General features: G+C 41.2%; 2 protein-coding genes across 5 annotated transcripts; one reads left to right on the top strand and one right to left on the bottom strand.

Annotated features, from left to right (window-relative positions):
- The first annotated feature begins 754 nt into the window (after positions 1-754).
- LOC135629135 (protein HEADING DATE 3B-like) lies at positions 755-6716 on the top strand. Its single transcript, XM_065136314.1, has 4 exons — positions 755-1520; positions 3602-4527; positions 5185-5236; positions 5349-6716. Exons 1-4 carry the CDS (start codon positions 1299-1301, stop codon positions 6357-6359), a joined length of 2211 nt encoding a protein of 736 aa, XP_064992386.1. The 5' UTR covers positions 755-1298; the 3' UTR covers positions 6360-6716.
- Positions 6717-8946: 2230 nt separating this feature from the next.
- On the bottom strand, positions 8947-21781 carry LOC135628658 (uncharacterized). 4 transcript variants are annotated; one of them, XM_065135464.1, is made up of 11 exons: positions 19282-19563; positions 18697-19079; positions 17936-18624; positions 17425-17577; positions 15306-15966; positions 15049-15181; positions 13810-13913; positions 12421-12592; positions 12140-12280; positions 11916-12051; positions 8947-11793 (listed from the first exon to the last, which is right to left on the bottom strand). In XM_065135464.1, exons 5-11 carry the CDS (start codon positions 15362-15364, stop codon positions 9170-9172), a joined length of 3369 nt encoding a protein of 1122 aa, XP_064991536.1. In that variant the 5' UTR covers positions 15365-15966; positions 17425-17577; positions 17936-18624; positions 18697-19079; positions 19282-19563; the 3' UTR covers positions 8947-9169. The 4 variants fall into 4 exon arrangements, 2 of the variants coding, with proteins under 2 accessions (XP_064991536.1, XP_064991535.1); XM_065135463.1 differs by having other exon boundaries at positions 17936-19079; XR_010492920.1 differs by lacking the exons at positions 8947-11793; positions 11916-12051; positions 12140-12280; ... (2 more) ...; positions 15049-15181; positions 15306-15966 and having other exon boundaries at positions 17231-17577; positions 17936-19079; positions 19282-19371; positions 19472-21781.
- Between the last annotated feature and the right edge of the window lie 2066 nt (positions 21782-23847).

Below are 23847 nucleotides of genomic sequence, written 5' to 3'. Positions count from 1 at the left end.
GAGACAACTTTCAATCTAACCAGCAAGCTCTTTGGTGTGCGTTTATGTGGATTGGCCTGGGACATCATGAGCTTGGGCTGGTTGTTGCCAATGGAACGAGGAAGTCGAGGCTTGCTGCTGGTGTTCATTTTGAGCTATCAGAATGGGCAGACTCAAAAGCTATAACTGAAGCTTAAGGTTTCATAGTTCACAGCCTCTGGCATTGTTCCTCACTCTTTGATGGAAACAAAACCTTGTATGATCACGCCATGCTTTGCAACTGTTTCTCTTTCCATTGCTCGAGAACAAGCATCATCGGAGGAAAAAGACCTTTCTCGAAATTTCATCCATTACGAACGTGTATTGCATTAACGTTGTGCGTATCAGTCACGCGACTGTACCGTCGGACTCGGATCTTTCTTTCGTTCTCATTGGTTGGCGTGCTATCCTCACATGAGACCCTCATCGGCCGTCCATCCATTCTTGCTATCGCATCTCGGTCGTCCATCCACGAGGCGTGAGCCAAGTGGAGGAAGCCTCGTTACAGATGGACGGTGATGATGGAGGTGCGTCGGACCAGCGATCGATCCATACCAAAGTAGGAGAGGATCCCATCTCGGTAATCCTTTTTTAAGGCAACAAAGCTTGTCCGACACATTACTTTTCCCCATCGACAAACCCTAGCACGAGACCGTACGCATTGCCCGGGCCCCACATTCCTTTTGCGCTTGTTTCGATACTTGTTTGTTTTGGATTCGCTCCTCCGCTTCGAGATAAGGATCCCAAAGCCAACCACTACGTCTGTCTCGCGAAACAATCTCCTTTCTCTCGGACCTCCTCTCATCAGTGGCCGCTTTTTCTTCCGATCCACTACCCTTCCCCCTTCTTCCCTCTCCGCGTCGCTCCTCTCTTCGCCTCCCGACGTCGCATGGTTCGTGATTTCTTCAGCTAAGATTGGATCTTTCCTCTTCCCGGTCCTTGACGGGGGCTCTGGTTCGAGATCATTGCTTGTGGCTGGCCGCTCTTTCTTGCAGAAAGATCGGGTTTTCCCTGCTGGATTTCGTCCTCGTAGAATTTTGTGCTTGAAGGTTGGATCTTTACATTTGAGAACAGCTGTAAAGTTCCAGCTCCCGTTTTGTTCTGTGATTTGGGTAAAAAGATGGGATCTTCTTTTACTGGAAAGAGGAGGGTTCGATATCGATATAAAGATTAGGAGAAGTGGGTTGAGGAGGCGGATATGGATATTGTCTCGTGTTTCCTTGACCTTTTTCCACCCATTGGGGTTTTTCTAGGTTCGGTCTTGTGGTAAAGTCGAAGCTATGAAAGGGGGAAAGGAGGAGGGTAAGATCATGGGGCCAATGTTTCCCAGGCTCCATGTAAATGATGCTGATAAAGGTGGTCCGAGAGCACCTCCCAGGAACAAGATGGCCCTGTATGAGCAGCACAGCGTTCCTTCTCAGAGGTTAAACCGGTCATCTTCTGCTCTACCGTTGCCTCATCAGAATGCCTGCTTGTTGGTCCCTTCTAATCCTTTGAGCCAGGTTAGTTCATTATCCAGAACAATTTAATTTTGTTGTCTAGCTATTTCTCATGGGTTTTCAGAGAATGCCAGGGGAGAAAACCTACAAGAGAACCTGTTTTTTCATTCTCTTTCGTGAAGCTTACTGCTGTAGAATACACCCCAGAGTGCAGTTTCTTACTTTACTGCGTAGCTCTAGAGGTTGACGAATATCTATGCATCTATTTCTCGAGAGGAAAAATCTTACAAACCACAGTTCTTCAATTAGTTAAACAGTCTGTAAGGATAAACAAACTTATTAAATAAAGGGCTGATAAATTTAACCTGTTGTCCCTTTTGCCAAAGACATTTATTGATGTTGCAACTTTTGCTTAGTTCTGAAGCTTTCCTTTTCTTGTGGAATTATATCTTTTACAAAATTGATCTTGTGACCTGAAAGGATAAGGATTGCATCGCTTGTTGGATGTAAGTACAGAAATTTACCTTTAAGGATTATGCGGGACTTGTAAATCCAGAAGTTGATGCAACTCAGATATGGATATAAAAATTGATGCCCGGTGTTAATATGCAAAGATAAGAGTTAAAAATGGTTCTACCAGTGAAAAAGTAGGTGTGTACAGTCGAGAGTATAATGAAGGAAAAAATTCCTGATATTTGTTTTGATTATGCTCGATTCTTCAGTCTTCAACAGATAACTATCGATGCATCAGTAATGCTAGACATTAAGATTCAGTTGTTGGAAGAGGCAGTATAAGTGCGAGAAATAAAATGAATAATATGATTTTTGGACTCTCTAGTGATGTTATCTCAAATGGTTTATGTAGCTAGTGAGGATGATGTGAAAAGAAGCTTATTCAAATTATTTGTGGGATATTTAATGATTTAATTCTTCATCCACAGGATGAAATAAGCCACTAGATTAAAGACCTCATGACCAAGCAACATCTGGCTATTATTGTTTTATGAATTATCTTGAATTTCACTTTATATTGTTATATGGACTTGATAATCTGGAAGTCTAACAAATTATGTTTAAGATGGACTAACTGAACATAAGCCAATTTAAGAGCGAGAGCCAGTTTCACAGATGAAAAATAACACAGTTTTCTTATTAAGTCTAGCATTTGAAAGTTTGGTTGGTATCTTAAAGTTGTTTTGATAACTTTTTATATCAAAAAATCATGGGTTATGCCATTCATAGCAAAGATTTTGCATTGGAAGTTCAGGATTCAGCAACCAGCGAAAAGGTAACTTCAGGATAAAACTATGAGGACATGAGAAACGGTTAGATGACACTGGTTAGTATCACATGCCTGATAATTTTGAAAGAAACAAGAGCAGTTTTCCGATACAGAAATCCCCCATTGGATATTCTTCTATAGAATAAAAAGACAAAGATAAAAAATGTACTGGCAAACTGGTGAATGTCTAAGAAGCATAAATGCAAAGAGTGTCCATGATCTAATTCTTATGTGCTGTTAGAGATAACCTGCAGCTTTTGTATCCCATTGAAAGCCTTGCTACAAATACTAGCACATCAAATATCCTCTTTCTTGCCCTTTCCTATTCTTCATTCTTTCAGAACTATTGCACTGTCCCTCTTTCTTTTGCGTCACTCTGGAGCCCAAGGGCAGATATATTGAGGCTTCAAACATATAGCAAATTTAATGTGCTGCGTCAAGTCTGGAATTGGAGACTTGGAATGACATGTTCAGGATATCAAATTCTTGATAAAAAATGACACCTGCCGGTCATTGGATGTGAAAAGATCAGTTTGTATTTTGCAAATAAAACATGGTTGACTTGGAGTTCTTCCAACAAACAAAGTTCTAACCTGTCACTCTTCATATAATGTTTATACTTTATACCCATATCTCCAATCATTTTAGGGTCCATGACACTAGCATTTTTTATCAACTCTTTTGGAGACAAATTATTCCAAGTATGAGATGCTTGTGGGTTATCCACAATATGAGTTTCGAGAAGGTTTTGGTGATCCGAAGCTCTATGAAATAAACACATCTTGTTTACATTAGGAAAGATCAGTTTCTTTATTAGTTTGCAGTACATTAGTTATTGCTAATGATTGTAATCTTGCTGTAGGGATGCGGCCAAGAGAGAAATGTTCTTTCTCCATTTTTTATGCCTCGCAACACACCTGCTTATTCACCAGAGAAAGTTGATTGTCAGTTATCTGATGGAATAGATCCCAACTCAAGGTTGGAGGAGAGATCATTAAAGCATGTGAATTCTAGAAATTTGAATTTGATGAGATCAGCTGCTCATTGTAGTTTGCTACGACATCCAAAATCTAAATCTTCTCATGAGAAGAAGATGGATGATGTGGATGATTTTAGGGTTCCTACATTTGACAAATCAGAACCTGCTCTGTGCTCCAACAAGGATACATCTGTGATGGGGTCAGTGAAGCTAACTTCCTTTAACACCAAGAGTCAACAGAAAAGTCCCAATGCTACACTTAATTCTTCAATTCGATACTCAACTTCTTATTTCAAGCACTTTGAACAAACAGATGTTTCTAATATGCAATCACGAAAATTTGGTGGATCTGAGAAGGAGAGACAACCTGAAGAAAGCTTAGTAATTGCAGAACACAGGGAAAAGTCTCCTCCTTCCGCTAGAGTTGAAGAACGACCAACTGTGGCCAAAGTTTCAAATGGAGCTAGAGATGTTACTGAGAAATCACGCTGTGGAGGTGTGAGTTCATGCCAAGAATCTTCTCAGAATGGTGATCTAATCGGACCCAGGACAATGAACAAGGTTAATGTTGTTGAAAATGGGGATGGTTCACAGAAAAGACAGAGAACTACAAATATGGTAGACAATGGTAATTTGGAAAACAATGTAAAGGAAAATGTGTCATCGGGAGAACACATTGCAGAAAGAAAAGATGAAGCTTCTGAGGCCTCAATAGATGACTCTATATCTGGCTTGGAGATATCTCCAGATGATGTTGTTGGTGTAATTGGTCCAAAGCATTTCTGGAAAGCTAGAAGAGCTTTCATGAAGTAAATACAATACTCTTTTATTGTTTTTCTGTTCAACTATTTGTTGCTTAATAATTTAAAAACTTCTCTTGTTGCACTGCTGGCTGATTTATATTTCTTGATAGTTCATTTGTCGTATTTATTATTATAATATTGATGGCAAATCATGATCTACCAAATAGCTCAAGCTGAAATCTGAATCACAGTTAAGATTGAGAAGTTAAAGGTTGAAAAACACTGCTGAGTTCTGCTGTCGAGCCTATGTGTAATTTATAAATTTAGAAGCAACTTATTGTGGTTTCCATAAAAGTTAAGATGAAGTGGGACAAGCTGGAAATGTTCTAGTACTATTTGAGGATGACTCTGCAGACACAGATACATTTTCTATAGGTTTTTTCTTTATATATCAGTAGAAGAGATATCACTAGTTCAAGAATTGTGCAACAACCCAATCAAAGTTAGAAGTTCTTACTTGACTGAAGCACTCAGACATGATCTTTGTGAGTGTTACGTGCATTCCTGTTGCTTTATCATACGATCTTATCACACAAATACTTGTAAAAGCTCTCACCGGTGGGAGCAGCAATATTGTTATTCTCTAATCATGGATGGTGGTTTATTTGCTGCATTTGTATGCTTCATTCTGATCATCTGATAGTACCTGTCTTGATCTTGCAGTCAACAGAGGGTCTTTGCGATACAAGTGTTTGAACTGCATAGACTAATAAAGGTTAGATGGTTTTAAAATCAGTTGTAGAATAAAGAATTCAGCATGTGCATCAAATGTCATGTCAACTTTAGTTATTATGAGATTAACCATTTTTATTGTATGTCTGAAATAGGTTCAAAAGTCGATAGCTGCATCACCTCATCTGCTTCTCGAAGGCAACCCATACTTGAGCAAGTCTCCGGTGAAAGCATCCTCAAAGGTTCCACTGCTTGATTGTAATATGAATTCTCAACAAGAGGCAGTTAAACAGAAAGATGCTGAATGCCAGAAATCAGAACAGAAAAAAGAGCTACAGACGGAGAACATTGCTAGAGCACCTCCCCCTACTTGTGGGGAAAGAATTGATGGAGGTTCCCATCGTCAGGTTTTAGAAAGTGGGCCTCGCTCTGCAGTTCCCCCATCACATTCCACTCCCCCAGACAACAATCCAAGTCCTTGGTGTTTACATCCACCGGCAAATCAGTGGTTAGTTCCGGTTATGTCGCCTTCAGAGGGACTCATTTACAAGCCTTATACAGGGTCTTGCGCACCGAGTAGTGGTTTCCTGGCCCCTGTTTATGGAGGATGTATGCCTCTCGGTGTACCATCTCTGGCAGGAAATTTCATGAATACTGCGTATGGAGTTCCAGCATCTCATAGGCCGCCGGATACGGGTGTTCTTGCTGGTGCTTCGGCAGTTGCAACCAATTACTTCCCAGCATATGGCATTCCATCCATGAATCCAATTGTATCGACCTCTGCAGTCGAACAGGTTTCCAATTTGGCTTGTTCTCGACCTAATGGACACATTGATCAACACTCCATGATCTCATGCAACATGTCTCATTCAAGGAGCGAAGCAATCAGTGGCTGTTTTCTGAAGTTTCAAGCATCAAAAGACACGGAGCTACAAGCAAGTTCAGCAAGCAGTCCTTGTGAAAAGGCACAAACAGAGGCATCAGATGTATTACCCTTCTTCCCCATGGCTCCGAAGAAAGAGAACCTTGTCTGTCCATCGCGGTCAAGCGGTAGGGATAGTCAAGCTCAAGCCATCAAGGTTGTGCCTCATAATGCGAGGTCAGCTATCGAGTCAGCGGCGAGGATTTTCCAGTCAATACAAGAAGAGAGGCTGCAACATGACTGATGATTGTGTTTGTAGGAACAGATGCTCCTGACTATTCATGGCTCTGTTCATGGGCTCCTGAAGTAACCTTCCCTTGGGCAGTCCAAGCGTCTTACCTCTCTTCTAGTTAATGTAAATATGAAAATGAAACAGGTGCCCTATGGCTCTCTCCCCATATTTGCCGCTGACCAGAAGGGTATTTATCTGAGTACAAGATTTCGTTTCCGAATGTAAAAATAAAAGCCATACTCTTGCTCTTTCCCCGGTTAAGCTGATAGTGTGGAACTAAATATTACTGGTAATCTTCTGTAAACATTGTTTTGTACTTACTAGTGGCAAGTCAATGCAAGTAGTTCTCTTTTTCTGAAGCTCATACAAGGATGTTTTGATGCAACTCTTTTGCTCATAGTGTAACCATTGCAGCCCCTAAAATCCTCAGGAATCAATCTGCTGTCTCTTTCTTGATTCAAATTGGCAGGCTTTTACTACAAAGTCTCGTCTTTGCATTCTGTTCATTTGTTTCATGTAAGATCGTGAATTGGACTGTGGAGTCGCCTTGTGGTGGCATGTTTAATTGGTTTAGGTGATCTTTGTTCATGCTGTAGAGAGAGCCTCGAGAAGAAGGGCAGGCTATTGAGGCGCCTCCAGCACAACAAAAATGTTGGCGAGAGTTGAGAGGTGGTAGCCCGAGAAGAAGCGAGTCACAGGAAGACAACAGCCAGCCGCCTCCGGGTGTCTCATGGTGCAATTGTGGCAGGCTCTCTCTTCTTCGTTGGAAAGCACAGAGTTGCCCCTAAAAGAATAAAACTAGATCAAAATGGGATGTTGAAACATGCGAGGAAGAAGCTGCAACACTATATTTGAAATCAATGATGCATCATCATACATTAAAATATTTTACATAACTAAGAAATGTTTGGATATAATCGGATTCAACAACTAAATCTTGTTTCTCCACCACGATAAATTTTAGATGGACTTGAATAGGTATGACTAATTAGCTACTTTTAGTATTTTTATCCTTATATTTTAAAAAATTATATTGATCATCTATATGTTGTCCATTTATTAATAAAAATATAAAAATAAATATAATTTTATCTTTTCAGTTGATGATGATGAATGATAGCATTATTGGGGATCACGAGTGATTGTTATGAATGAGAAAAGTAACAGTGAAAGGTGAGGGCCACTTTGCATTAGCGTCGACAACTACGTCTATATCGACATAGATGTAGACTGATCCTCACATCTCGCTATTGTTCTTTTCATCCACAATAGTCACCTTTGGCCTCCAGTGACACTGTCGTTCGTCACCACAGACACCATTCGTCATCATTAACCGGAACGTTAAAATTATCTTTTTAACTTTTATTTTTATGTTTCCGTTAAAAAAAACCGACATCATTAGGATAAATAAACTCAGATATTTTACTTTCATAATTGTAAGAATATGAATATAGATATCGAAATGCTAAAGATAGCTAACTACAAAAGTATGGGTATCAAAATGATGAATGAAAAAAAATAGATTATGTGAAGCGCAATATGTATCCATATCCTTTGCACACGATTCAAAACCATACTAAACAAAACGATCATAGATTGCGAGGTAAATAAAGTAAAAAATAAAAACAACCAAACAGATGAGTTTATTTTAAATGGATGGAAACAAACACGAAGATCGAATAAATTCGTATTCAGATGACTGCGAACAGAAACGAAAACGGCGAAACGAAAACAGTTTTCACTTCTTCCCTCGAGCATCTCTTTTACTTTTTTTTTTTGTTTTTCCCCATAATACTCTGTATTTTCTAAAAGACGAATATACCTTTGATCTCTACCCTATCGATCGCCATCTCCGCCGTGAGGTCCTATCACCTTTGCCCTCAACTGTCGATTGTGCCCTCGTTCGTCGCCCTCCCCTTGTCCGTCCATCAATGGAGCCATGTTGTCGGATCTCGACACCACCGGCTCTCCATCGAATTGATAGTCGCGTCTCCTCCATCACAATAGGAGCAGCCTTGCTACAGGCTCTCCTACTATTAGAGTGATGCTAAGGGACATGACAGCAAGGGAGACAATGGAAAAGTGAGCGGAGTTGGGGGACAGGAGGGAGGGATGAGGAGGATGACATAGGGCTAGCAGATGGAGAGCAGAGGGGTAGCGAGGGCAACGAACGATCGTAGCGACAGAGAGGAAGAGGTCGATTGATAGAGAAGAAGCAAAGATGGAGTTGCAATGGTGAATGCACGACTGCTATCTCGATGAAGAGCCAGTGATGCCCAAGATTCAACGAATGGGAAGGATGCATTTAGGGGAGCCGTATAGTCGAGATCGGACTAATTATAGATTAACCATATAGTTAGTTACCTTCAGACATGCATGCTTCAGATACCAACAGTTCTGCCTATAGAATAACAAGGATGAGATTAGTGTGCGGTAAAATAGTGACACGAAAAGGACCGCTTGGATTACCAAGGAAAAGATGCATGAATATGACATGTATGGAAGGTACGGACAGCATCCTTGAAAGAAAATGACAGGTCCATTCCAGAGACTATGGAAGTTTCCTACTGCAACCAAACAATGAAGAGGTGCCGCGTCATAGAACATCGAACCCAGTCCTATCCCTCTCATATATTAATTACATCACTTTTGTTTGGTAACTTACAGAATCTTAATCAACGACAGATACAGAAAACAATCAAATAAACTTGTAGTCAATAAACCACTGCACCACATAAACAGTAGCATGAACTGCCTACTTATTTTTGACAACACTATATGTATGTGCAATCAAAAAGAGGAACAAAAAAGAACAGTTTTAACTACTTTTGGCGTACGTTGGCTCGAAGCGACTGAAAATGAGCAGCTATAGAGTCATAATCAGGAAGTTTCGGATGAACATGAGAAGCATTTTTGAAAGAACTTTCCCGTGAAGTTGGCTTCTCGCTTGAGCTTGATGACATAGGTTTCTCATTGTTTTCTTTAACAGAAGACTGTCTCCGCTCATCTTGTGATACGTTTGGATTTCTCTTACCTGTAGATGATTCGGCCAGTAAGTGTTTTGGTGAAGTTTCTTCAGCCAATGAGTGCGGTAGCCGAGGCTTGGAATTCTCTCTGTGATCCAAATCTCTGGTGTGCTTTGTTGTGCCAGAAAAAGATTCAGTTGCAGAACTTAGCCGAGAAGACTTGGATTCCTTTACCATGCTCGTAGCAGACTGGTCAGAGGTTCTAGGAACTTTATCTTCTTTAACAACTGGTGATGTAGGCCTTGTTCTTCGAGAAAGCTTAACATCATTACTGCCTCCTCGCACATAAGTGGTTCGTGGTGCTAGTTCCTCTGCCTCATTGTCATCTATGCTAGAGTAATTGATTGGCATTCTGGAGCTTGCCTCAGTATATGCTTTGACACGTGATTTCTGATTATCGAGTCCCTGATCCAGAACTTCAGAGCTCAGCAGTGTCTTGTTTGGGTGGTTTACAGTTGACTTCTCCATGGAAGTGACAATATTCAACTTCTGGCTTTTAGGAGTTGAAATGCTACTGTCTCTCCGCTGTCTATTCCCAGCAGTAGAAATTTGCTCTTCCTTGCTATCCACACTTGGGTTTACGTATGAGGATCTTAAGATCGATTCCCTGTACTCTTTCCTTTGTTGTAGTCGGACATATGACTCATGAACTGGATCTTCAAAATCTTCAGATGTATCATCTATTGTTCTGTTCAAAGAGGTTAATGAACCTCCAGACATTGATCCTTTATGCCCAACATCATAATTTGCAACTTGTCCTCCATCTTCAAGATCTGTGTCCGTATTAGCTTTTGAAGCTCTCATCTTAGGCCTGAAAGCATTTGCATGTACATCTTTACTAGGTTTTTCTTCATTTGTAACTTCAATACTTGAGAACCTGGACATACCAAAAGAAATTTCTTCCTCATTCGTGAGAGAAGTATCATCTGAATTTGTTTTCAACCTGGGCGAAGCATCAGTACTGGTGTTTCTTAAATAGGGTGTACGAGTGTAGCCTCTATTTCTCAATCCACCAGTTAATTTTCCAAAGTTCAAGACCCCACTTCCGTATCTTTCATCCAGCTCTTCTTCTGTTCCTATATGATTATAGTTAGGAGATCTACTATCTCTTTGTGTTTGCTGGTTTTTATGCACACTAAGGCCAGATCTCCAACTTTCCTCATTAGGGCTGGGTTCCACTTCAAATTTCTCGGCACTAGGAAGGACAGCTGGTGGAGAACTCCCGTTACCTTCATCAACTTCCACAGTATCATCCATGAGATATGTTCTGTTACCAGGCTGTGATGTTATTGAGCCTTTCCCGGAGCTGGTGTCGGTGTGCAGAAAACTGCTTGGTCTCATATCTGTCACATGCTTCGATTTCTCTAACTCATCTTCACTCTCAGAACCAGGACCTTCAGAGTCATATTTTGGGGAGTCAAACTTTGGAGGTAGATAGTCATCGGAATCTGAATGGAGGTTAACCTTTCTGGTTGATTCTGAATAATCGGTTCTATCAGATTCTCTCCAAGAATGCAGCTGTGATCTGCTTTCATTATTTAGAGATCCACTAGTGTGTTCCTTATTGCTAAAAGAGTCCATGTTCAACGAGAAACTAGAAGATTCTTCTCTTGGTTGTTGAAAAAATGAATCCAACATATTTTCTTCACTGTGCCTCTTAAGGAAGGAGTGATGATCAGTATCATAATCATAGTTGTCATAAACTACATCAGAAATATCACCTCTGGTGTTATTCTCGTGGTCATCCGTAGTTGTATAATCATCAAAGTTACTAGAATAAACAGAAGAAGCTAATATGTTGTGTCTTGGATCATAATTCTCATTATCATCATTCTTTAAATTCTTAGATTCAGATTCTGGATCAGAGAAGCTTTTCTCAGAATTATCATATGACTTGGCATTAGATTCTCGACCATCAATTTCTGACACCACATCTCTGAATGACGAACCACTAAATTGAGACTTTTCTGACACTAAATCATCTCCAGCAATATGATTACTGTTTAAGGTTTTATCTTCAGTAAACGTGCTGGTTCGTACCATGTCATCTTTCTGCGGAGTTTGCACCTTTGGTTTCACAAACTGAAGCCTTTCACTTTTATCATCCTCCTCGGTTACTGATCCGCCTACAATGTAATTACTCCCTAGATATGAACTTTTTCCTGACCCAGGCCCTTCACTTTTGATGACATGTGCAGATGACTTATATGATCCACTAGAAGGTTGTCGAGAAATACTCCCACGACTTGCTAGTTCAGCAGCAGCTCTAGCTGCCATGCTAGCCCTTTCAGCAGATTCAGCAGCTGCCTCAGCAGCAGAAGTTGCATCCTTAAATTCCATTTTCCAATTTGAGCGATGCACCGAAGCTCTCTCCCCCTTCACATATGCTGATTTGACCTCTTGCAGATCAGGCATAGTCTCTGCTTATTAGATCAAAAGGGAAAACAGAACATGATAAGATAATTAATAAAATTCGTATAATAAGAAAGTTCATCATACAAAGTGCTATCCAATTTTTACACTAGTTAACATATAACACCACCTTTTGGTTCGCTCGCCTTTCTACTGTGAGACACCTTGATGGTTGATTCATTGTCCCAACTATTAACGGATGATGGCTTGACATCAGAGGATTTGACTGTCATCTTCTCAGCGGCAACGAAAGAGGATGGGCCGTCCTGCTCAAATCCAAATTCAATAAGCTTTAGACATAACTGCATCCTGGGGCTTATAGCCACACAATAATATTTGATGTCATCTGATTACCAGAAGGTCATCTTTAGGCTTCTGGACTTGCTCTTCAAATGATTTTGAATCCCATTTGACATCATGTTCTTTGGCAACTTCATTCAAGACTTTGATTTTAATCTGAACATCAGGAGCTTTTGCTGACAATTTCTCAACTATCTAAACCATAGGAGATTAAAAGGCAACAGTAAGAAGCAAGTCACATGGGTCACAAAGAAAAGGAAGCAATAACAAACAAGGAAAGTTCATTTCATTATGCTATTCCATATCGGCAGAGGACAGACACTACAGGAACTCACCATGCGGCTAACTCCACATTCTGGTCGAACTTCAATAGCAGCAGTAACGAAATCTTTACCGTACTTTGCTTGAAATTGTTTGCGAATATCCATAAGTTCTGGAATGTCTGCACATCTTGGGGATGCAAATATCACACTAGATATTGCTTCCTTCAGATCTATGGGGCAGTTCCTACAAGAAGAGAGTCTTGCAACATTTGAACAATGCTAGGAATGATCTCATGGACAAAACAAAAATTACATTAAAAAATCTTGATCACATCATCTTAAGTGAAAAGTGAAGGACAATATCAGCACCCATATAACTGATAAAAGAAAATAACAGAGAATTGGACTCCCTGAAAAAGTGGCAAAGGCACTAATATTTATCGTACCACGATGGATTATATCCATTCAGATTTCACTTTGGAACCAAAAACTGTAATTTCATGTCATTAATATGATGTTTGAGACATTGATTACGTGCCTGTTGATCAAAATTCTGCTCAGTTAAGGATCAATGGTTAAGCAATTTACAACAGGAACTTATAAGTTGAGGCAGCAGAATTTCGCTGGAACATCACTTTTAAAAAGATCTCAAATCAGTCATATTATCCTGGCATACTCAAATTGGAAAAGACCAGCTAGGGTTGGAATGCCAAATATTTTATAATCTTGTTAGTATCTAAAAGATGTCAGCTAGCTTAGTTGGTAAAAACATTGACACTTAACCTTTCCGTCTTTGCCACAATCATTCCAAAAAAAATAAAAGTATGGTTCAACATAACAAAAGTGTTTTCTTAAGAAGAATGAGATAACAATAGTTAATGATTATGTGATCTAGAGATGTATTCAGTGTCCAATATAGTCCATCTGTTTTGCAAGGCCAAATCCTTAAAAAACAAAGAAAAACAGAACAAGTCTCCAAGATGAAAGCAGCCTTTGTTCCAACCAGAAAGTTTCAGGTGGGAAGCAGGAAGAAAAGAAGGGAAAATCAAGATCAACATGTATGTGGCCACTGAAAGTACACAGGAAATAATGGCAACAGTAGGAAGCAGGTGCTGGTTATCACAAAGCTCGTTACATTTTTGTGTAGTAGGTGATCATGCAATTAGGAGGAGAAACTTTTCCTAAGGCCTTTCATTTAAAAAAAACACGCAACACTGCCTTTTAATTTATTTAATAACAAGAAAAATATGTCCAATGAATTATTTAATCTTATATGACAATCAAACATCTACATGGAGAGATAGATATAAACACAAACATGTAGTTTTCTTCCTTCTCTGGAGGGGCTAAAAAGGGAGTGGAAAGAACAAAAGAAGATAAGTTAAGAGGTTGGTGAGGAGAGACACAAATTAAGAATGTATAGAATGAAAAGCAAAGCGATGTAGATGCTAAGTTACATACTTTTGTGACTCAATTATAGGCAAACGTGATTCGATAAGTTCACAGTATATCTGAATGAGATCATATGCTGACATAGTTTTCTCTTCCCTGATAACATGTTCTACCTGCAAGCAAAACATTAAACAATTGTTCAAATGTAGCAATTGTGGAAAAACTATTTGAGTTTTTATCAGAGAACTTAAATGTAGCTCAATATTCCAATATCAACAAGTGATATTACTGGTATCAGCATCAACGACATTCAATTTAGAAGTCATGAACACTGATCTAAGAGTTACCAGTTTACGCTTTGCTAAGCACCATTTATACATAGAATAATAGACAAGCATAGCATAGTTATTAGAACCTGCTACATGTGAGATACAAAAGTCCAGTTAATTAGCATATTACCATTTACTACTGTCCAATAGACAGGTATCAAAACAGTAACCAGTTCAGATACAGAACATAAGATGATGATTTGATGTATCTATCTCTATGTTTAAAGTATGCTAATATTTTACCAGTTATTATATGACCATGGAGACTACATGTTCAAAGACAGTAAATTCATACTAAACCAGTTAATCAAACAGCTGCTTAAATAACTTGGCACTCAGAACAGCACACTCACAAATAAACCAAAGATAAGAATGTAATACAAGCATAATATGCAAGGTTGACATCCAGTGTGAAAAACTGGACACTTCTGAAGAACAAAGGCTGGCTTCAATACAAGATGGATTTGGATATGATTGGTATTTGATCAAGCACCGAATTTCAAAGCAAACCACATAGAAGTATTTGAGACAGGTTTTTCTTTTTGCACAATATAAGAAAATGAGCTGGTTACTCATTCAGATCAAATTGATTTGAAGGGGCTTCGTTAAGCATTTCAGATATTTGGGTTAATTAACCTATTTCTTTTCTTTAGTTAAACTACTAGAACCAATTTGGTGACTCCATTCGTTGTCAATTATGATGATATGTCATTTATCCAGCATGACAGAAAACATTAAATTAAATCAAAAGAACTTAAAATTTTATTCTCGCCTTTAGAAGTCAATCTTACAATGAAAAATGATTTAGAATTTACGGTTTTGTTGTTGTCGTCGTCATCGTGATATATGCTTTAAAAAAGTAACAACAAAATACATACAATTCGATCAAGGCTCTTGATTGTTTTTCTCAAATATTAATATATTTGCTATTTTGTTTCTATACCAGCGTAAATTAGGCAAAAAGTAAACAAAATCGAACCCGAATCCGAGCGGTTTGTTCCTGGCCGCTCTCCAGGAGCTGAGCCAAATCCCGCCGCATCTGCCTCACCGAGGCCTCCCTCTTGTTCTTGAGCAGCTTCATCCGAGACACCGCGAGCTTCAGCGACGTCTTGCTGCCGCCCGATCCAAACCATAACAAAACGAAACCGATCAACCCCCATCGTCAGCCGAATATCCAAGATCAGAGAAACCGAACAACAATAGCGCTTCAACCAAGGATCCACATGCGGAGCTCACCATTTCACCGGCTTGAAGCTCCTGGGGAGCAGCTCCGAGATCTTCGACTTGGCGTGCATCCTCCACCCGCCGAATTCGATTTGGCGCAGAGATCGAGGATTATCCGGCAGGCCGATACGGATCGAAAACCTAATCGATCTATCGCAACGTGGAGGGGCGATCGGATGCAACCTCCCTCGCTCTGACGACTTCACCCCTCGCGTGCCCGATAGGGGAAGATAATACCGGACGAGCAAATCTTCCTCCGATTTCTATTCGGTGTGACGTAACTGTCCCTCGACGCACAAAAAGGGGAGGCGCGTCTTCTTGTTGTTGGACGGGGTATTCCTGGGAATGAAGAGACCAACCGTGTTCTTATCTACGCGACGCGAATAAGCCGTCGGATCTGGATCCGACGGATACAAATCCATTGCAAGATTGGGAGTGGAAGTGACGCGTTCTTCCCCATCGTGTTTGGCGGGTTCGTCGAAGAGTTGAGGAAGGTACGGGCGACGACTATTGGGGTAGTGGATTCCGGGTCAACGAGGTCCGATGGGCGGGTGGTGACCAAGTAATGATGGGCTCCACAACGTCGATGGGGCGGAAGGTTCGATTGTTGCCGCTTGTGGAAGATGCTCATTGAATCTTCCGCTTGTTTTCTTTAGGGAGGAAACATTAGACTCTGTGACGTAAGCATTCAGAAAAATCACATCGTAAATATCTTAACATGTCGACAGATATTTTATGTTGGAAGAGTAATCAAAGTAAAAGACTGTTTTATTCTACAGTAATAAATAATTTTACCATATGAGTAATAGTCATAGGAATAGATTGGTTTACCACTGAACTGTAACTATAATAATAAATGATTTCATCTTGTGGTCAACAAATGTAGCGTTAGATATTTATAGTATGCATTCAATAACTTGCTATGGTAGAGTTTTCATAGCTTGCAGAAAGAAACCAATACTGGACTTTCATCAACTATATCAATTACATCCAAAAATATATATAAATATTATCTTAAATATTTAAGTATTTTCCAAGAAGAGTGATTAATTTTATATGAGATTTTTGTAACAGGAATAGATATAAGTTAATGCAACAAGTACTAGAATATTATGTATACTATATGGTTGATTTTGCTGAATAAGGCTTCCGGTCAAAGGATCTGCTGCCAATTTTGACCGATCCGATCCGGCCCAATCTGATTTATTTCCATGTATTAATTGGTCCACGATTGAAGGCTTTGACAGTTGCCTTTTGCTTTCCTAATTCTTCATAGAATATATATATATATATATATATATATATATATATATATATATATATATATATATATATATATATATATATATATATATATATATATATATATATATGGGCGATTTTTTGGTTTAAAAAATTATATTCTGGATATTTGTTAATCAGTATCTCTTATTTTATTTTTTTAAAATAATATATTTAATTTAAAAAATACCAAAATATATTTATTTTAGTCTGTTATAATGTTTTGACTACCGCAGTAAAAACACTATAAAATCTATTTAAAAATATTATAAATGACTTCTAATCTCAACTGAACTAACGATGAGACTAAAAACATTACATTGTAATAGTCTATAAGAAATGACAATCTAAAAGATACAATATGACATCATTCACAATGATAAAAAGTTGACCAAAAAATACTTTTGAGGGGTATTTTGAGTATTTTTAAATTAAAAAGTATTGTTTGAGAAAAAATAAAAAAAAATATTTTGAGAAATACCTAAAATATGAATGTTTTTAATAGAAAAATCATCCTATATATTTATTAAAATATTTTATCATGGTTACAGTGAGTGAAAAAAAATAAATATTTAGTAGCCTCAAATATTCCTTTTAATTTAACAAAGCATATTATTTCTCATTCATTAAATTCAAATCAAATGAAAAGAGATAAGTAGGAAGAGTAGTAATAATTTTCAACACTGTTAATGTTGATTAAAATTTCAATGTGTTATAAGTATACATACATGAGAAACTAAAATTGAGAAAATCAAGTACAAAAATCATGAAAGGATAATTCATATGTTCATCTAATATTCATCATCTCCATTTAATTCTTCTGATTCATTCCATGCTTAATAATACCTACCTTTATGCTTATTTGCATTCACCACAGAGGTCTGTACTGTCCGATTCAGAGATGCTGATGATGTCAAAAAGCCTTGGGGATGATAAGATCAAGCGTAGTGTCTGTTCTTGTCGTTTCAATACAGGAAACGTGGGTCATCGATCAACCGCAAACCTATCAAAGCATTAGAAGATACTTTTATGATTTTGAAGGACCACACAGATGCAGCAAACTCAATCTGAGAAAGGGAAAAGGACAATGAAAGCACAACATGTCACAATGAGAATTCAGATACTTGATCTATAAAAAGTGACCCAAATATACAGCTATACCACCAAACTGGGAGTACCCTCTTAATCCTTATTTCATGTTAAAGGGTTTCTCTTTCTTGCAAATCGAGTACCCAATTATGCCAAAGTTCTGCTATCCCATCAGTTCTATGTTAGCTCACATATATGTTTGGAGACCACAAAAGATTATTATTTCTATTTGCATGTGAAAGAAAAGATGAGCCAAGTAAATGATCTCATACCCACAGCTTCTTGTTGCCCTGAAACAGCAGCACTCCTGTAATGGCAAAGAAACAGGAACCATGTGCTTCTTATGTTGTATTAGAAGCTTGGTTGGGAGGCCCAGGCTCATCCACACAGTCAACATGATGAAAACACAGTGGGCCACCAAGAAGCTTGTCTGTCCTGTTCTATTGTCACATGCCAAACATATCAATTGAAATGGAATCCAGAAAAAATAATGCTTATTGAATGAATTCCACAAGTTCATGATGACTAAAAGATATTTTTGCATCTGAAGTGTCATTGGTGCAAATCTTCAACTTAATCTGACATCAAAAGGAAGCCACATATGACTTCAAGCAGTGCAAGCATTGGTCCAATGTCATGATCACAGCCAAACCCAATTCACAACAAACAAAACCTCAACAAAAAGCAAGTGATGCTGTGACACAAGAAAAACATGGGCAGCTGCTTTTTAACAACATAGATGAGGATCAGCCACCAAAAGCTATCCACTAAAAACAGCATCAAAGTTCTGAATCACATGAAAAAATCCATTGTGAAGCAAAAAAAAACAAGGAATTAGTGCATATGGCTTCAGTAGAAAACATAAAATATAAATTTCCAGAACAGGGGAAATTTTGTTCTCAAATGGAATCAATAACCAGCCTTCTAATGAGATGGTAGCATCATATTCAGCTCAGAAAACCTGCAACGTCAAAGATTAGCCAGGTGTTTTCTTTTTTAATGATTCTGAACCTGAAACAAAAGCTTGTGTTACCTTTTTTTAATTGTTCTAAAGTGGTCGAGTGTCACCAACATATCCACCAATACCAAGTGAATATATTCTCTTTCTCAAGAATCGTCATCTAGCACCAGAAGTTACCTCTGAAAAGAAGGCCACAACCATGGACACCATGCAGAAATTTAACAGGCCTATATTATCCACTGCTTTTTCTTGATAAGATACTTGGGCACTCCTTTTCCATCAGCATTGCAGCTAGATCCCTTGGCATAAAATATAAAGTCACAGGAATAGAATGCCAATTTGACATCAGGGTTTTGCATAGATAGATGATGGAACAAAGTTTCAACCAAAAGTGTGAAGCTCTATGCCATCCATCCTATCTTGCAGTAAATCAAACACCTACTCCAAGAAGGCGGCTGCAGGCATCAGAAAATAATTCAGTGTAATTCGAAAATTAAATGAACTTGGATAGAGAATTTAGAATCCTAAAAAGCTCGGTTTGCAACAGCCAAGAAGAAGACCGAGGCCACAACAAGTAGAGGAGTGTATCCACATAGGTCAATAAAATTTTACTTCAGAGCTGCTCTTCCGCAGACATAGAAAGGTCATGGAGGATACCAAGTTCAACTCCTCTTTAGAACTGCTGCAAGCGGCGGCTAGAGAACATAAGGAGTCAAGCAATCGAAGATGTGATCTGACTGACTATGACTGGGGGAGGAAAAGAAGAGATCGATGAATGCAAGTTAAAGATGGCTATGCTTGATTACTAGCTTATGCAACTCTTGGCAAATATGGTGAGTGCGCTTACAGATTATAGCTTTGTTGAATACTGGTACAAGTATAAACATCCACAATGTTCCATTGCTGCAACGTCTTCCACTGTGGCTGTCGGCGGTTATGTGGCGTTCAACTCCTGCGTAAGAGCGGCAATTAGCTTCTCCTTGGTGAGCTGCTCTGCGCCCGGCGATTTCACTACAAACGTGTGCAGGACACTGTCGCTGTTTGCAACAACCTTCGAGTCCACCACATCGATCTGCAGGTCCTCGAGAGCTTGGATGACTTTGGAGACGGGGTGCACGTCGAGCGGGCAGCTCATGCGAACGATAACCTCGTCCTGTGCTGCCTCGACATCGATCTCAGGATGCATGTAAGCCCGGCGCTTGCGGTCCATGAATGACGGGTCGCCCCACATCTCCCTCTCCGCCTCCATCTCCTTGAGCTTGTTCTGGAGCTCGGTGATGTAGGATATGGCATCGCCGAGCAGGGAGGCCTTGTCCATCTTGGAGATATTGGGCACCACCGAGCGTAGGGCGTAGAACCTCTGGTTGAGCTTCTCCCTCCTCTGGCGCTCGGCTTCCACATGGTTGAGAGGCTCTTCCCGGCCGTTTGCGGGCTTCCGGCCCCTCTTCCTTGGCTTCCGCTCCTCCATCGTGCCTGGTTTATCCTCTTTGCATGGGGCTTCGACATCCGAGAGCTCCGTGTCCACCGCTCCCAAACGACCGACCGAGACGCCAACAGAAGCAGAATTAGCCTCCCCTGTGCTGAAATCGATTTGCCCCGACTGTGGCAGCGGATGCGGCATTGGTTGCTGGCGACGCGGTTGCGGCGCAGGCGGCGGCGGCTTCTGAGGCTGGGATTGGTTCTTCCGGAGGAGGTCTTGACCGACAACCCCGCTAATATGCCGACCATGTGGTGGTGCGCCATTGCCAAGCTTCTGCTGGTGAGAGGTCGCGATGCGACTCTGATTCCATTGGAGCACCGTCGCACCATTGGTGGGCGGGATATTTTGATGGTGATCTCCATGCTTCGTGATCAACTCCGATGGCCTCTGTTCCGGCTTCACGATCAAAGCCCTGGCCCTCTCGTTGAGCTGAGCGTGCCCAAGGCGCAAGTCCCTCCCAAAGATCTTTGGATACTCCGCGACGTGGCCGCCGACCCCGAAACGGGAAGCCGAAACAGCGCCGTGGTTCTCACCTATCTTCTCCCCGGCCGCCAGCGCCGCCGCCGCCTTATTACGGCCTTGACCGAACACCGACCTAATCGTGTGCAGCGCTTCGAAGCTCTCCGGCACCGGATCCATCGAACCCAGTTCAAGCACTCCGGTGTCGAACGGCACGAAGAGGATCGTCCGGAACCCCGCCGACCTCGCAAGAAACGTCCGGACGCAGTAACTGGAGCACACCGGCGAGTTCAGCCCCGCCTCCGAGATCCATATGTGCTTTCCCGACGCAAGCGCCTTCCCCGGGGCGTCCTCCCCTTTGGGGAACGAGAAGTACATGGACGCCAGGAAGTACATCTCCGCGTCGGTGATGCGGTCGAGCCGGAGCGCATAGTTCTCGTCGGCGGAGCCGCCGGCGAGCGTGTGGAGCTTCTCGAGCACCCGCTTCCGCATCTTCTGGTTGGCGCCGTCGAGGGGGAGGCGCTGGATGCCGCCCTCCTCCTCTCCGTCACTGAGTTCGCGGCAGTGGCCATCGCCCCAGCCGAGGACAAGGTCACCGGACCCGGACCGGGAGATCTGCCAGAAGATGGCGTAGGCCCAGGCGGAGACGGAAGAGCAGGATGAGGAAGTGCCCTCGACGAGGTCCTGGAGCTTCGTCTGGAGGTCGGCGTCCCCGCCCCCAACGGCGGTGAGGTGGCCGTCGGACAAGGACGTATGCAGAGCGTTGAGGTAGTCGAAGGCCTGGTGGCCAAGCACAGCCACCGCCACCTGCCGGTCCTCGTCGGACCAAAACGAGCCCATCCCCGTGCCAATCCCCTGCGACTCAACTCGCGCCCACTCCCACGGATTCAGAAATCTCGCAAGATCTCATGCACCATTCCTCATCCAGGCCTCGTCCTCAACACCGCAATTGAGATCGTGCGAACACAACTACCAACAAGGGATTCATCCCGCAACTCGCCGATTCCAATCACCGAAAGCAAAAGAGGGGAGCCTGCAAGTGGAGTCACGACGAAGATGGGGAGAGAGGAAAGAGGTAGATGTGATGGGAAAACGAGCCCTACCCTCTTCGGAAGGCGAATACAGGGACGCCCCAGGGGGCGGACTCGTTAAAGTACACGTGGTGAAGCCAGTTACCTTGCGATTCGTGATGCAAGTTTGTCCCCCAGAGGTTATATAAACGTGGGATCACCGAAGCCGAGCCGCGCCGAGCCGAAGCCAACTCACCGGCTAGAGAATGATCGTTACAAGGAAAGAGTTGGGTCCAGTGGAGCGTGGACCGACAGATGAGTCACGTGGTGGGGGTAGAAACTAAACAGAAGGACCTGCGGTCGACATCAAGGTGGGCAGGAAGACTAGACGACATGTGTTGGTTTGGTGCACTCCAATGGAGCCGATCTAATAAGCCAGCTCAACTTGGAATCACATGCCAATTTTGCCGGGTGAGGTAAGCCAAGGACTCGTCCTTCTTCAACAGATGTTGGCGTCAACACATCCGTCTCTGAACACACATCCATCTACGCATACGTGGAACCGATCACTCTGCACCGTTTTGTACGGTGAAAGCGACGTCGTGTTCATCTTTTCCTCTCCCTTGACCACGTGAAACAAGTTATTCGTCTGAGGCCGTCGTCCTACCCGTCCGGCACCGGCAAGCATCACGGGTCGTCTGGTGGGACCCGTGGCCACGGATGGTGCACAGATTGGGTACAACGCGCCACTGGCCTCCCACTAATTCTGCGTTGTTTTTTCGTACTAGAGATCGGACGGCGGAATCATCCGCGGCACGAATCACGAGATGCTTTGCCTTCTTTCACGTGAAATCTGTGCTCCCACCTCGTAGAGCCACAGCCCAGCGGGGCGGGGCGAGCCGAGGCGAGGCTGTATCTGGACCGTCCAATCTCTCGCAGTCATCAGAGACACGTGAGAGGGTTAGGGGGCCACGTGTCGACAGGCGTAACGCAAGCGTCATCCCGGTTGACCGTAGGCGGCGTTGGAGTGGATGGCAAGTCACGTACTCATCACCTCTCCGTCTCCGATCCGTCGGTTGACCGTATATATATATATATATATATATATATATATATATATATATATATATATCAGTTATCAGTTAGGCAACAATGAATCAATCATCGGCAAGTTTCAAAACAGGCAGGCATTAATTCTTCACGTTATACTTACCAGTTAGGCAGAGTAATGTTGATGGAAGGATACTGGAATCTATTCTATTGCAATCCATGCATTCCATGATCTAATTATTTTGTGATTATGAACATGGGTACCAGCATCCAAATAGGATCGGGGGATATATATAAATATATTCTTAATCAATCCTATAAATAATTTTCGTGCTCCAATATTAAAATTCTTGGCAGAAAGAGTGAAATCAATCAAGGCGGAGATTTGCATCGTGATCCGTGCCGTCGCTTGATGTTTGGAATGCTTCAATGTCAATGCAACGCTGAGTTGACCGGAAACATGAGTTTAACGCGACATTATATGGTGTGCCGCATGGTGGTGGCACGTAGGAAACCACATAATGTTTCTTTCCATCAGGAGTCAATACCTTAAAAGATTCTTGAGTTGACCTATTCTATATATTGTGTTTTTATTGGACAGAAAAAGAATCAGAGACGTTTTAGATGCATTCAGATTGGTGAGCAGTCATTTAAGACTTAAATTGTTGTCAGAATATTTTAGGTGCAAGTCAAATGCAACATGCAATACTGCAGAATGGTCGTAATCAATCGAAAACAAATTAGGAGTTGAAATAGGGTTTTATGAAGCAACTCCTTTCAATTAACCTATCTTCTATAATACAAAGAAAAAAACTTCCTACCTCATGAGCTGGTCTAATAAAGATGAGATTTAATTAAATCTTTATCAAACTAGTTGACATATATAGATTGAGGGTTTTGAAAATATGGCAAATAAAGATTATTAATGAAAGAAAATCTAGGAAGATTTGCAAGAGAAGATAATGAAAAAAATAAAACATAAAAAAATCAGATAAATGATGGAATATAGTAAGGAAGAGGAAACATTTGTCAAACCACAATCTAAGAGATCTCAAGGAAAATGACAAGTCAGAAAATAATTATTCACTTGGAAGATGTCTTTCAAGTTTTTCAACCACAGGATATTAGCATCTCTTACTTTTTAGACTTGGCATTGACTTTGAGCGCCATGCCATGCCATGTGTGCAACGTTGTTGAGAAGATTAACACAAAGTTGAAAGCGTC

Source organism: Musa acuminata, chromosome BXJ3-1 (assembly GCF_036884655.1).
Source record: "Musa acuminata AAA Group cultivar baxijiao chromosome BXJ3-1, Cavendish_Baxijiao_AAA, whole genome shotgun sequence".
Classification (NCBI taxonomy): Eukaryota; Viridiplantae; Streptophyta; class Magnoliopsida; order Zingiberales; family Musaceae; genus Musa; species Musa acuminata.
This window is presented reverse-complemented; position numbering and strand designations above follow the sequence as displayed.